The sequence below is a fragment of the Microtus ochrogaster genome, chromosome 10, assembly GCF_000317375.1.
Source record: "Microtus ochrogaster isolate Prairie Vole_2 chromosome 10, MicOch1.0, whole genome shotgun sequence".
NCBI lineage: Eukaryota > Metazoa > Chordata > Mammalia > Rodentia > Cricetidae > Microtus > Microtus ochrogaster.
The window spans coordinates 52,813,516-52,829,466 of record NC_022016.1 but is presented as its reverse complement, the minus strand read 5'-3'; the positions used below and the strand labels follow the sequence as shown (position 1 = coordinate 52,829,466).

Genomic DNA, 15,951 nt, shown 5'->3' with positions numbered 1-15,951 from the left:
TCTGGATGGATGGGGAACATGGGCTTTGTTACATGGCCTCCATTCTTTGTTGAAATTCTATTACAATTTAAATTTGGGGTGGGGGGGTTGATCTGGTGTTTTTTCTTTTCTTTGTTTTTTTGTTTATGCTAGGTAAATGCTCTATCACTATGCTATATGGCCAGTCCTGAACTTTACCCTACTTTTAAGAAACTGGATTGGGGAGATAGCTCAGTTGTTCAAGCACTTGCCTTTTAAGCATGGAAACTTCAACTTGGTTCCAAGAACCCACAGTAAAGAAAAAAGACTGTACATGATAACACACTTTTGTAATCCTAGCACTGTGTAGGTAGAGACAACAGATTCTTGGAGCTCACTACCCAGCAAGACTAGCATACTTGGTGAGTTTCAGGGATTTCAAATAACAAGGTAGACAGTGCCCAAGGAATAGGACCCAAGGTTGACCCCTGCCCTCCATATACAGGTACACACACATGTACCTCTACAAAAACAATTACTCATACACACACCAAAAAAAAAATCCATAGATACTTAGCGAATACCGAGATATATCCAAAGATGCAAACATGAATGCAATAGGAAACTAACGAGAGTAGTCCAAAATACACAGAAATATGATTATTTATATATAGTATATGTGATCATTTTTTTAAAACAATAAAATATAGATAAATGGAAGAATAGATGGATGGATGGATGGATGGATAGAGAGAGAGAGATAGGCAGGCATAGATAACCAATACCCTGTTATACAGAAAGATGAGTCACATATTTAAGTAGACAAGACCATGGGTATGTGTTTAAATGCACTCAGACTTTTCTAGAAGGAAGACAGGAAATTAGTTGCCATGGTTGCTTCCAGAAAAGGAAACTGCATGACTAAGACAGGGTAGGAAGATTCACCTTGTGCTATTTTCGTTTGCACCTTTAAATGTTATATTGTATACCTGTAACATTTACTTTTATAATTGAGTTTTAAAACCATGTACAGCGTAATTGCTTTGGTCTGCTTGTTTTGAGAGAGGCCCTCAAGTAGCTGAAACCCAGATATGTATATCTCTCTTGGGAACATTCTGAAAAATTCCTATCTGCCTAGAAATATCACACAGATTATTCATGGGGGCTACAGAGATGGCTCAGCAGGTAAAGGTGCTTGCCACATAAGCCTAGCTAGCTGAACTGAATCCCTGGAACCCATGTATAGGTGGAAGAAAAAACTGACACCACAAAGCTGTTCTCTGACCTCTGCATACAAGCATGTGTGCACACATACCTGTATACTCACAATAAAACTTTCAAAATAAAATTGCCACGAATATACACTAATTATATGAAGAAAAGGTTAAAAAGGAAAACCCCTTTGTAACATGCTTCCTGACAGTATATATTTGATTCACTAGTAAAGTTTTTATGGATTTCCCCCCATACGGTAGGAAGACTTTCATCATTATTTTTAATAGAGTCTTGGGTATGTAGATTTATTTATAGCTTGCTTTGGACTATCTAGTGAGACCAGTCTCAAAATAGTAATAACAAAAATAGTAATTATAAAATAATAAATTCAAGCTTTTATCAGTGAAGAACAAATGTAGAAAGTTGCCAGTCCAAAGAGGAAAAATTTTTTTTGCTTCTCTATTTTAAGAATGCTAAAACAAAAACAAAATGAAATAAAAGAATGCTAAAACAGTCACTATCAAGGGCTAAAGAAAAACGTTTCATGGTAACAGAAATGTTTCAAGAAACAAGTGAACAATTCTCACTGGGTGACAAAAGAGTTAAAATCCACTCATCAGGATGAGTAACAATCACCAAATTTCCTGAAGGTTCTTCAGAAATAAATGAAGCTACAGTGATAGCTAGCTAACTTTAGTCAAGATGCGCCATCTCAATGAGTCCACTGGGTCTGGGGCTATGAACTACCAATCTGCACATTTTTCACACCAGAACAGCAGTCCGAGCAGGGCATGCAACAGTACGATATGCTCAAGCTACGAGAGGAGCTCCACTGCCAGATGGCCAGTGGAAAACAAGTCTTCCTTCATTTTTCCTTCCTTAGATTTACAAAAGGATGACAAGCACCACCTTCCCTATCTCAGGGCATGTGCTCCAGGGCCACCCATGGATGCTAACAATCTTTTTTTTTTTTTTAAAGACTTATTTATTTATTATGCGCACGACATTCTGCCTCCATGTATGCCCGCACGCCAGAGGAGGGCGTTAGATCTCATTACAGATGTATGTGAGCCACCATGTGGTTGCTGGGAATTGAACTCAGGACTTCTGGAAGAGCAGCCAGTGCTCTTAACCACTAAGCCATCTCTCCAGCCCGGATGCTGACAATCTTGAAGAGTACTGAACCCTATAAATACGATGAATTTTAGAACTTACCTTTTTCACCTAAAGGACTACTGGGTAACTTCTCTTTGGCCTAACCAAATTGCCAACATCACTACTCTGGTACTTCATGGCCATTATTAAATAACGAAAGGTTTACTTAACACAAGCCTGTGATAGACTATCTGATAACCTCACAGCTAACTAAGCAACTAGTGTGCTTTGCAGCATACACAGTGTGGGTACTCTAGACAAAAGGAGACTCCTGGCCTAGACATGGTAGTGTAGGATCACACAGGTTTCATTACCACCCAGAAAAGCACACAACCGAGACAAAAAAGACACCAGAGTCTAGACCACTAAAAGAACACAACAGCATAGAGCACTAAAAGGACCAAGATCCAGCAGCAAACTGCTGCCGGTGGCTAGCACAGTTCCGTCTCTGACATTTTGAGAACTGAGTCCCATTTCCATTTTCTCATTTTTGTTATTTTCCAGCCTTCTGTTTACTCTCACCTAGTTCTACTTTTCCAGCTTTGCCCAGTTGGTTTTTGTTTTGTCTTTTTTATGGTCAAAATCTGACCTACATCTCAATATTGTCAACCTCTAGTATATTTTTCTACTATGGAATCGGCCCTTCCAGGAAAAAGCTTTATCTCTATTTCAAAGCAGTCTGCCACAGTCAGGACTCTCAAGTGACTGACTCACAGCCAGCGATGGCTGGGATCCTCTGGCCCAACCGAAAGAGAGAGATCCATAAGAGGGCTGTATCCACTTACCTCGAACCTGTTTTTTTATTTCTTTGGCAGAATCCAGCCATGTCTGTAAAAAGAAGAAAAGGCATTCACACGGAGCTCCAGAACACACAAGCAATTCAGCTCCCTGGCTACCTGGGGAAAAGGCCTCCGGTTGAACCTCCATTTCCCCCTGGAAGCCTTTGCGTTAATGTTACAAAGCATAGTGGTTTCTCAGCAGCAAAGATGGGAACCCGAGGTTGGTTTGAATCCGTGCTCCAGGATGTCCTGGCTGAGCATCTAGAGACTCTCCATACCTAAGATGTAAATTTTGTCCCAGTCTCCATCTTACAGAGCTGTTCATATATGTAAGCCTGCTTGTAACAGCAAATGAGAAATAGCATGTACTATTTATAGTGTCAGGAAAAGATTAGCAAAGATCTAGACAGTGTGTGAGTGACATCATCCAAATCCTATTTTCTCCTCTAACCTTCGGTCTTGTTCAAATTTTCTATGTCAGCCCAGCCTCTGGTGCACGGTTCCTTGCCCAATTAATGTTTCTCCCCCTTCTCTGTTCTTCCACAACCCCACAGCAGGCCTCTTCAACCTGCACATCCCCTGCAAGATGCTGGCACTTTAGAAAAAGTTTCACTATTAACAATCCTTCAAAGGCCTCAATGAGAGATGTTTAAAGACAAAACACCTAAATTTCTAGTATTATTTAAAACAGCTTTTTTTTTCCTTTGCAGCTCTAAATGGTCTGAACTCATTATGTAGACCAGGCTAGTTTTGAACTCAGAGTTCTGCCTGTTTTCCAAGGGCTAGGATTAAGGTATGTACCACTACACCCAACTTATTTACATTAGATTTGAAACTATTAAAATATTTAAAACTGTAAGATACATACACATTTTGGGTACAAACTCGGTGATGGAATACATACTTGCATGTGCAAAGTTCCCAGGCTTAGTCACCAGTACACACACACACACACACACACACACACACACACACACACACACACACAAATAAATGAAGTCACAAAGAAAACACTTATAACATTATAACATTAACAAAATTCCAGATGCCCTATTCTTACCTAACTAACTCTTTCTTCCCCTCATCCAAAAGATTTAAAATTGAATTTTAGTAATTTCCAGGATGGAGGAAGTATGGTTTTCATTCCTCACCTTTTACCAACACAGATGGAACACAGAATGACCAAACAGAAACCCTTCCAAATGGACAGGCTCAACCACTACAATCTTTACACTCTCTTATATACTTACTACTTTGGCAGTTATAGACAGTCAAAACCACAAACTATATGCATAAGAATGAAGAAAGTTTCCTTTTATATTCCCCCACAATTAACATGGAAGACTAAGGAATATTTATTAATAAATACCACTTGATAGGAAGCTATTTTACAGTATGAAAATGAATTACATACGTGACTGGAGATAGCTCAAGAGGTAAAATGCCTATCATGTAAGCATGAGGACCTGGGCTTGATTCCCAGAACGCAGATAAAAATTTGGGCTTGGCTGTGTATGCTTGCAATCCCAGTGCTTGGAGTGTGGAGACAAGAAGATCCCTGGAGCTTTTATATACTTGACTGACCAGTATATAAAAACCAGTATATAAAAATTAAAAAAGACAGGGGCTCCACCTCCACTGAGAACCCCTGCCTCAAAAATAAGGTAAACAGCAAAAGAGCAAGACACCCAGTGTCAACCTCCTGGCCTCTATACACAGGCATACATATGTACATACTTGCACAGACACACACATAAAAATGAAGCACATACATGTTTGAGCCTTGTCGTAAAGGAAGTATCTGAATGTTTTTGTTTTTTTTTTATACTTATTCATTTATTATGTGTACAGTATACAATATTCTGTCTGCGTGTATGTCTGTAGACCAGAAGAGGGCAGCAGACCTCATTACAGATGGTTGTGAGCCACCATGTGGTTGCCGGGAATTGAACTCATGACCTTAGGAAGAGCAGGCAATGCTCTTAACCACTGAGCCATCTCTCCAGCCCCTGAATGTTTTTTTCTTTGCCTCTCCTTTGGTCCAAAGGCAAGAGAATTAAACACCAATGCTAAGTCTAGTGGGACCTCTGAAAACCCTCAGTTTATATACAATCCCAAATGCTTACTAATGGCAACTTTCTATCTCATCGGAGAGGGTGTCTGCTCCCACAGCAGAGTGCTCTATATGCTCCACTGTTTTAGGAGACTTCCCAGCTCTTCCTTCCAGAAATCCCAAGAGCAAATGTAAGACTGGAGCCAAAATCCCCACCAAGCTGACACCGAAAAAGCAAGTCCAGATTTGTGTCAATCACGTTGGAGCTTCAAAGTCTGAGCTATCTTTCAGAACCAGTAGTTGCTTATGATGTAGGATGGCTCAGCAGGTAAAAGCACCACTGCCAAGCCTTAGTCAAATCCCAAACTCTTGTGGTAAAAGGAGAAAACCAATTCACAAAAGTTATCCTCTGACCACCGCACCCCCCACAAAATAAATTCATGTCATTTATAACTTTTTTGTTTTGTTTTTTTTGAGAGAGGGTTTCTCTGTGTAGCTTTGGAGCTTGTCCTGGAACTCACTCTGTAGACCAAACTGCCATCGAACTCACAGAGATCTGCCTGCCTCTACTTCCTGAGTGTTGGGATTAAAGGCATGCTGCACCACCACCCAGCAATTTATGTTTTGAAAACGATCAAAAATCAAGGTTAAAAACAGATCAAAAGCAAAACAAAGACTTTCTAATAATAGCAAAATCAATATGTATACTTCTATGCTCAATTTAAAATATTCAATTCTCGGGGCTGGAAAGATGGCTCAGTGGTTAAGAGCACTGGTTGCTCTTTCAGAGGACAGGGTTCCAATTCCCAGTACCCACAAGGTGGCTCACAATTGTCTATAACTCCAGTTCCAAGGGATCTGATACCCCCACACAGACATATATGCAGGCAAAGCACCAGCATTCATGAAATAAAACTACATTAAAAAAATTAATTCTCGCCCTGCAGTGGTGGTGCACACCTTTAATCCCAACACTCCTGAGGCAGAGGTAGGTGGATCTTTGTGAGTTGGAGGCCAACCTGGTCTACAAGAGCTAGTTCCAGGAGAGGCTGCAAAGTTACAGTGAAACCCCGTCTCGAAAAAAAAAAATTCTCTGTATTTTATTTAGCCAACAAATCTTTGAGAAATGACTTCATGTGGATGGCATTGTGGTTATAAAAAAGACTAAAAATAGCACTTAAGGAGAGGTCACTAATGAGAGAGATGATCGATGAACAACAATTTGCTTGCCCTGGGTATAAATAACTATGGCACTATGCTGAAGCTCAGAGCATCTCAGAACACGGATCCAGGGGAATTTTAGGAAATGTTTCTCCAGGTACCTGGAGAGTCTGAGTCTTGAAATATAAATCAGTCAAAGATGAAAATAATTAGATGGGCACAAAAGTACAAAAGAGTTGCTCTGTGCAGTTCAGCATTACCTGAGCACAGAGGCAAAACTGAAAGGTACCGTGAGGGTCAGAACATGGAGACCGTACTTTGTGCTAAGAAACCAGGCTTCATTAAATTCTAGGCAAGTAGAAGCTACTGAAGGGTTTAAATCTTTTATTTATTTATTTATTTATTTATTTATTTATTTTTGATTTTACAAGACAGGAATTTACTGTATAGCCTTAGTTGTCCTGGAACTTGCACTGTAGACCAGGCTAGCCTTGAACTCACAGAGCTCTGCCTGCCTCTGCCTCCTAAGTGCTGGGATTAAAGGCATGTGCCACCACTTGACCACTGAAGAGTTTAAAATAAAGCAGCATTTGTTCTCAATTACAGTCTCCGTCTACCATCACATTTCCTATAATTAATGTCATTCCTGTATCACTGAAGGGTCTAAAATAAAGGAATGGCATTAATTATAGGGAGTGTGACCGTAGACAGAGACTGTAATTGAGAGCAAATGCTGTAGTCAGTGAAGGATAAGGGTCAGGTATCTTAACTTTTCCACCACTCATTGGCTGTACAACTTTGATATGGATAATCGTGCTGAACTTCAATTTTCTTATCATTAAAATTGTAGGAATAAGCATGGTAGGTATTTTCTCTTGATGATGAAAAAAGCATATTCGTAATGTTCTCTCTTTAAAATAGAAAAGAAAGAAAATCTCTTTTAAAAAGAAAAATCTCTTTAAAAAAGAAAAAATCTGAGATAAAATTTACCAGTGCCTTAGAGAAGCAGGTACAAACATTGTTACTAACATGACAATAGGCAGGCAGACATTGTTACCAACATGAGACAAGGCAGGCACAGACATTGTTACCAACATGAGAAAAGCCAGGCACAGACATTGTTACCAACATGAGAAAAAACAGGCACAGATATTGTTACCAACATGAGAGCAGGCAGGCACAGACATTGTTACCAACATGAGAGCAGGCAGGCACAGACATTGTTACCAACATGAGAGCAGACAGGACATTGTTACCAACATGAGAGCAGGCAGGCACAGACATTGTGACCAACATGAGAGCAGGCAGGCACAGACATTGTTACCAACATGAGAACTGAAATTGCCAGCTGCTTATATCGCAGTCTCCTTACCTTAGAGGTTGCACTATCCCAAATAGCTAAACCAAAGTAGTCTTCCTCCAACAGATTGAGGTGCTCACAAACTCGCTTAAGCAAATCCTGTCCCTTAGCATGTTTCTGTGAAGATACACAAACACTAGTTAAGGGTTCTTATTCCTGTATTCATCACCAATTTTTTTCAAAAGATGTTCTTTTCCAATTTCCTTTTTTACCTTTGGTAATTAATACATTCTCAGTCTAAATAGAACATGATTTATAAACCCCCCCCCTTCCTGGATATGTCAGCTTATAAACAGAACATATTATTACAGCACTTTGGAAATAGCCACAATGCTAAGTAAAATCCTACCTCCCCTCTTTCCCCACTTCCTTTAAAAAAAAAAAATCACACCCCCAAACCAGGGTCTTATTCTGTGATCCTCCTATCTTAGATTCTTTTTTGTTTGTTTGTCTGTTTTGGTGTGTTTGTTTGTTTGTTTTGATTTGGTTTTTTTTTTCTGGTTTTTAAGAGAGGGTGTGTAGCTCTAGCTGTCCTGGAACTCACAACTCACAGAGATCCGCCTGCTTCTGCCTCCCGAGTACTGGGACTAAAGGTGTGCAGGTGTGCACCACCACCACCTGGGTCTGCCTTCGATTCTAGGTGCCAGGACTACAGGCATGTCCTGCCACGCCCAACTAAGCACAGTCATTCATTCTCATTCTCTCATAATTTTTTGTGCAGCATTTCCTGAGCCATGCTACTGGTCACTACGAGTTACCACGATCAGCTAAATTGCTAACTCAACCTTTCAAAACAGATGATAATTGTGGCTGTGGAAATTATTTTCAAAATAAGTATCAATAAGAATGAGCTATACCCGAATCCCCTAAAACCCCTTTCTGAGGAGTAGAAAACAGACAGCCTACAGACACTAGATGTTATAGCAGTTACTCAGCAGTGTTACAAATCATTTTCTTTACAAAGTCAAATCACTTCTGAAGCTGGCACTTAAGCTCTAAAGGAAGCATGCCGTAATTTACAGGCTGTGAATTAAAGCTAAAACAACAACCTGGCTCCTCTATTTACCAGCTAACCAGCTGTGTCATTCAATTATCACTAGCTCTTCAACTGTAAAATAAGAATTTTTATACCCATTTACTAAAAAATCGGAAACAGATTAATGCCTTCTGAAAAACACATATAAAAATACTTCAAAATTTACAAATCTTTCCTTCCCAGTTCTAGGTATGAACCCAGAGCCTTTCGGGTGTCAGGAACATGCACTATATTGAGCCATGCCCTAGCTACACAGATATTTTTAGTACATACAGTTGACACAGTCTCCTGTTAATGTATTATTTTAAATAACTATTAATAATTTGCATAATTGTTCATTTAGTGTTAACTCATTTATATAACATCATTAAATTTAACCTTTTTTTTCTGATTTCACTCTAAATGAGGGTCAATAATTTGAGAATTCAGGTACAAGTCCCTAAACACTTTCACTTATAATTCCCAAATCCAGGAGTTCTAACAATCAAAAAGTTTATCACGAAAACTTATTTGTTGAAAACTTCTGGCTGTTTATTACCCTCAGTAACCCATATCAGAACAAATATTTATATTTTCTCGTCATAGAAGTAACATGTTTGAGTCGGGCCTAGTGGCACATGCCTGTAATCCTTGCACTTGGGTAACACAGGCAGGAGATTCAGGAATTTAAGATCATCCTAGGTTACATGACAAGACCAGCCTGAACTACATGACTCTCCATCTCAACAACTACAAAATTAAAAATATAGTTAGACAGTGTTGGCACACGCCTTTAACCCCAGCACTCAGGAGGCAGAGGCAGGCGGATCTCTGTTAGTTCGAGGCCAGCCTGGACAAATAAAATTCTAGAACAGCCAGGGCTACACAGAGAACCCTGTCTCAAAAACAACAGTATTATATATAGAATACACACACACACACACACACACAAACACACACACTCTATACATAATACTTTAGAATGCTTGTGGTTGGATACATTTGTAGTTGCACAAAATCTGATCAGTAATAATAAAACTCAAGCACATGAATGACATGTTTTGTCCATAAAAGCTCCTAGTACTTGCAATAATTGTGCATATAGCAACCACAGCACAACTGGCAACTACTGGCAAGTTAAAGCAACAGTTAACAGATGCTTTAGTTCATCCTGAAGGAACAAAGAAAGAAGCTGAATAACTGACATTTGTTAAATCCTGATTCAATTACTGATTCTTTCATAAAACATTAGAGATTTTATGATATGGCATTATATTTCAGTCTCTAACTGGGAAAAAAATGACATTATATGATTTATATTTCTATAGTCTATTTCATGGGACTAAAAATATATCAGATTGATTGAGGCTTAGATCAGGGGGAACAGAAATGTTAAACAGAAGCTGTGTGTGTGTGTGTTTGTGTGTGTGTGAATGTGTGTTTGTGTATACATGAAATTGTGTACACCACATGTTTGCAGGTGCCTGAGGAGGCTCTAAGTGGGTGCCCAATCCCCAGAACAGGAGTTATAGACAGTTGTGAGTACTGGGAACCAAACTCAGTCCTCTGCAATGTCAAGAGCAGCAAGTGCTCTGAGCTATCTCTCCAGCCTCATAACTACTTTCTATGTTAATTATTTGCCCCCACCCGGTGTGTGTATATAACATGTATATATGTGTGTTTGAGTTCCAGGGCATGCATGTGGAGCTCAGAAAACAACCTCAGGTGTCAGTTCCTTGCCTTGTACCTTATTTGAAACCTCTCTCATTTTGTCTCTGCCCACACCAGGCTACCTGCCCACGAACTTGAAGGAATTCTCCTGTCTCTGTGCACACCTCACTGCAGGAGGACAAGAATAACAGATTCTAAAGCAGCCAGCTTTGTGTGGGTTCTAGGGATTTGAACTTACAACTGAATTGCAGGTGCTTTTACCCTGAGACATCTAGAAATTTTATTTCCAAACATAATTATGGGGATAGCTGGACCTAGTATCAGAAATTCAGCCTACCTTGGGAAATCTGGTCATAGAGAAGTACTACTCACAAAAAATAATCTTTTGAAAAACAAAATGATTCTAAAGTTATAAAAGTAACCACATGCTTAAATCTCAAGACCTTGACAGATTCAGGGAGGAGGAAATAAGACTCCCATTTTTCCACCACTTCATCTCCAGAAAGCCACTGTTAACATTTCTGTCCACAGAATGGTCCTCAGCGTGGGTCTTATCTTTACTAGCCCCACATGTCACACAAAGCGATTGTAGCTCCGACTCTGGGATTAAAACACACTCACCTCCACCACACACTCAAAAACTGTGTCGTCCAACAGAGAGACCTTGCAGTGCATGTCTCGGTGCCTCCTGACCGGCTTCAGCGAAGCCTCAGGTTCTCTCTCCGCTTTTGACTCGGGGTCCTCCTTCACGCCTGCCCTGGAGCACTCTTCAATCCCTTCTTCCCTCGTTTCAGACTCCGGATCCTCTCTGTGTTCTTCCTGAGCTGGCTGCATGTGCACCACACCAAGTCAGTGAAAAGACATTCACAAAACAGGTTACACACTCCAACCTACAGTAAGCAGAACCCCACCAATAAAAACACAAACAGAAGCTGGACGGTGGTGGCGCACACCTTTAATCCCAGCACTCAGGAGCCAGAGACAGGCGGATCTCTGTGAGTTTGAGGCCAGCCTGGTCTACATTAACAAGTTTAGCATATATTTTCTTACATTTTTGGGTTATTATTATCAAAGACAGCTAACTAGCCTCAAACCTGTAGTTCTCCTGACTTTCACAACATTATTGAAATGAGTTTTAATTAAATTCTATGAATTCTTTTCTTCCAAAACAATACATGGTTGGCATTTATTTAAAAAAAAAATTTAATTGCTTGCCTGCTGTATTAGATTCAGGAGGTGGCCGACAGGGTGGTATGTAGTTTGTTTATTAAGAACAATTAGAATTTATGCTATACTCCTGTCTCCACCCTCATCTTTCCAAAGGAATGCTGCGATTACAGATTTGTGCTACCACATTCATCGTTTCATGGGGGTTTTAGGGATTTGAATTAGGTCACCAGGCTTGTGCAGCAAGCCTTCTTACCCACTGAGTCTCCTATCCAACCCGGGGTATAGTTTTTAAAATTGTTTCACTAACAGCGAGTACCTATTATGATTTCATCCTAAAGTCAGCCTTTGACACTCTGAATACACAAGTAATATTTTCAGAAACACATGTAATAATTTTAGAAAATCCTAATGAAACTATATTCCTCTTTAGACCTTTCACAGAAGGACTTAACAATCCAGATAATGTTCAAGAGCTACAGAAGTAAAATTTGAAAATAACTCTTTGTAAGCAGCAAGGCTATAAACAAGTAAGATTCCCAGAAGACAGTCTGAATTATGCTAGTTTGCTTTTACGTGTTTTTTGGAGAAAAAAAAACTTATGTTTAATTACACTGTGGCAAGGTTAAAGCCCTGCATGAATACACACTACAGGAGGGGCCAATGAGATGGTTTATCAGGAAGCAGCAAGTGCTGCCAGGCCCAGCTACTTGAGTTTGATTCCTGAAGGCCACACTGTGGAAAAAAGAGACTGACTTCCCAGAGTTGTCCTCTGGTCTCCATATGTACACTATGATACACGCATGTTCAAACATGCACATACACACATGCACAAATAAATAAATAAATGTGATAAAAAAAATTAAAACCATTACACATGGAACGTAATTAACATTGCAGTGATGTGCTCCCTAGCATAGAGCCCAAATAGGGCAGGCGTGGCTCAGATTGATCACATGAATTAATTTTTCACAAATGGGGCACACTGGCTGGTAACTAACCCATCCCTAATTCCACCAAAATGAACTCGGAACTACCTCACTTCTTTCTTGCTCTCTCATTAAAACACAAATTTGTTCTGTTGTTACAGCACGATGATACATGGACTGAATGAACTCATCTGATAGTTTCCTTCATTTCTTTGATTTATAGAGCATATTTTTTTAAGTCAGGTTTCAACTGATTACATTAATTTCTTTAGAGCAGAAACTCCTTATGCTATTTATCACTATCAATGCCTAAGTCAACTGACTCATAAAAAAATAATAGCAAATATTCTTCTATGAAAAGTACAGATATAATGTATCTTCATTATACTCTTCCCCACAGGCGAACGCCTTACCTGTGTTTCTATACTGCTTAGTGAATGAAGATCCAAAGATGGGTCTGTTTTGAGTTCAGGCTCAGGAGCTGCAATAGGGGCCTTTAGAATGATGTCTTCATCAAGGCTGGTTCCAAAGTCTATCTCCTTTAGACCGCCTTCACCTTTCTCTTTATCTGACTCTACTTCTCTGCCTTCTTCTTCAGAAACCTGAGACTTGGGCCTTTTGAGCAACGAGGAGAGCAGTCGTGACAGGCCTCTGCCTTCTGACGTCCGTTCCTTGTTCTTGGTCAAGTCTTCATGTGTCGGAGTGTCCCCATTGGACGCTCTCAGCTTCGGCTCACACTGATTAGCGCCCTCAGCTGCCAGTTGGGAAGCCTCTTCCAGCTGAGTTTCTTGTTGGCCTGAGTTTGTGGCTCCCTCACCTTCTTCCTTCTGTTGCTGGTGCTGAGAATCCTCAGCTTCAACCACCAAGCTCTTCTCTGTTGTCATGATGTCCCTATTAGAAGGGAGAGAAGGAGGGACTGTTATAAGCAAAACACCTTGCTAAAGGCCAAACCCAAAAACCTCAAAAGACTAATATATTTGGATTTGATCACCAACACACTTCCAATCCATTAAACAGAAGACCTTACATTAAAGCACAAAAATATTTTACCTACACATCCCGGATAAATTATTAATGCCTTAAGTTATGAAAGACTAGCTTAAAATAGTATCTACCAAGGCCACGTAATGAAACATACCACAGTTAAATTCAAGGCTCAGAGCTGCACAGAGCAAATACGCCTTCATGCTCCCTAAAACAGGGCCTTATCTGGATATTGGCCTTTCACAGGGTGAATCGAAAATGCAAGATTTGCAGGAATCCCATACTCCAGAGACGATTGGATTATTAAGTTCTGCAAATCTCTTTTGTTTTCCTTCCTCATATTTCTTAGCATAAAGATTTCTCCATTAGGAGGAGCAAATGCAGAATTCTGATCATTTGCTAGCAGAGTTGACAACAGCAAGAATAAGTATGCAGCCAAAACAACCACACAAAAGATATCCTTAGGTTTCATGATGCAACACCAACCTCTTTCAGAGGCATGTGATTTTAAGCTCTTGAAAACAACTTTTCTTCTGAGAAACATGATTTTGAATGCTCAGCAATTTTGAAAGTAGGAAGTAAAACCATTATACTGGGGGTGAGAAGTCAGAGAAGCGCTGCGGGGGAAGTCTTAGGAAGCCAGTGTTGATTCACATATTTGAAACTTGATGGTCTCTAGCCTTTTGATGTCGAAGCTCCAGCACTGCTACTCAAGCCTCACGATAAGAATCAGAGGGTATTGCCACTGCTGCTGCAGTTCAGAGGCCAAGTCTCTGAGAGAGGCCTCCCAGGCACTCCAACTAAAGTGGCAGCCCTCATTCCCAAACACAGCCTCTCAGCCCTGCCACACCACAGCCCTGTTGACGTGCTTACTGCCCTTCCTCCATATAACCCTCTCTCCATAGAAAACACAGGATCTCGTGAGGATAAGACTGTAGGTCTTTTTTTTTTTTTTAAAAAAAACAGATCCATTCTATCTTTAATCTCTGTATGTGTCAATATACATGTGTGTGCGCAGGTGCCCAAGGGAGCCAGGGAGGGGTCAGATCTCCTGGAGCGAGAGTTACAGGCAGTTGTCAGCTTTAAGCCCTTCCAGTGTGGGTGCTGCACATCAAACTCAGGAACTCTGCAAGTGAAGCAATACTCTTAACCACTGAACCAACTATACAGCCTCTGAGTCTATTTTACCACTTGCACACCCAATGGCTAGAACAGTACCTGCATAGACTAGCTACTAAGTGTTTGTGTGTGCGGTGTATGTATGTGAGGGTGTGTGCGTGTGTGTGTATAAGGGAGGTCAGAGGTCAACTTTAGGTCTCTTCATCAATCGTCCTCCACTTTATGTTTTTGAGACAGGGTCTCTCACTGAACCTGGAGTCCACTGATTTGGTTGAGCTGGCTGTTCGATGAGTTCCAGGGAGCTGACTAGCTCTGTCTCCTCAGTACTAGGGATTACAGGAATGTGACACTGAGCTCAGCTTTTTTCCTGGGTGCTGGGGATCTGAACTATGATTCTTTTGCTTGTAGGGCAGCAGGCACTTTTCTGATGGACCCATCTTCACAGTTACTTAATGAAAGTTTAGGGTTTTTTTTTCTTTGTTTGCTAGTTTGTTTTTGTTGTTGCTGGTGTTTTGTGAGACAGGGTCTCACTGTGTAGGTTTGGCTGTCCTAGAACTCACTACATAGATCAGACTGGCCTCAAACTCAGAGACCCTCTGCCTCCCAAGTGCTGGAATTAAAGTGTGTGCACCAGGCCCGGCTCATTTTTTTTTTTATTGTGAATGTCAGAGGGCAATTTGTGGGAGTCAGCTCTCTCCTTCCAGCCATGGTTTCCGGGATTAAACTCTAGTCAGATGCCATTATCCACTGAGCCATTTCACTGGACAAGTAAATTTTTTTAATGACTTAATTTTATCTGAGAACATCTGATGTCTATAAACTTCAAAGGCACCCTCTAAATTTATTCTAGCATATTCACTCATCCATCAAGCACTCAGTACAGGACCAAGGCTAAGCACCAAAGATGCCACAGTAAACAAAACAAGGTTTCTGTCATAAAGAAGTTTACTCTCTCCATTCAGCTTTGATACAATGGAAGAAGAATGCAACGGGAATCTTGTTTTAGCAAGAGCCACACCAAGAATAACTGTGCACACATGGAGGAGATCAAGGGAAAGAGGAAGCAGCTAGTGCTTGTACTGGGTACTGTTTCCTGTGTCAGAGTCATGTTAGGGGTCTTACCTACATTACCTCAAGTCTTTCAATAACCCCATCCCCCCAAAAAGGCATGAATCATCTGATCTTGTAATTGAGGACATTTAAATTCAAGAAATACCCTGAATGTGCTCTATCTCATAGCATCCTGGACGGTAGGTTGGGTCAGGAATGGCTAATACTTGATTGGGAAAGAGTAAACTTGCCCAAGCCAACACAGCTAGTAGGTTGTGCTACTACAAATGGTGCTGAAATAAATGAAGGCATAGTTATAAAAAGAAAGCCCTTAG

The 15,951-nt window shown here is 40.4% G+C and overlaps 1 protein-coding gene across 1 annotated transcript in view; it reads right to left on the bottom strand.

Annotated features, from left to right (window-relative positions):
- Window positions 1–15,951, bottom strand: part of Epb41 (erythrocyte membrane protein band 4.1) — a 123,335-nt gene that overhangs the window by 68,386 nt on the left and 38,998 nt on the right. Inside the window, exons 2-5 of the mRNA XM_013348311.2 lie at window positions 12,877–13,354; window positions 10,989–11,195; window positions 7,694–7,798; window positions 3,114–3,156 (exon numbers count right to left, since the gene is read on the bottom strand). Of these exons, the coding sequence (XP_013203765.1) occupies window positions 3,114–3,156; window positions 7,694–7,798; window positions 10,989–11,195; window positions 12,877–13,347 (826 nt within the window). The 5' untranslated portion in view covers window positions 13,348–13,354. The remainder of the gene's footprint in view (window positions 1–3,113; window positions 3,157–7,693; window positions 7,799–10,988; window positions 11,196–12,876; window positions 13,355–15,951) is intronic.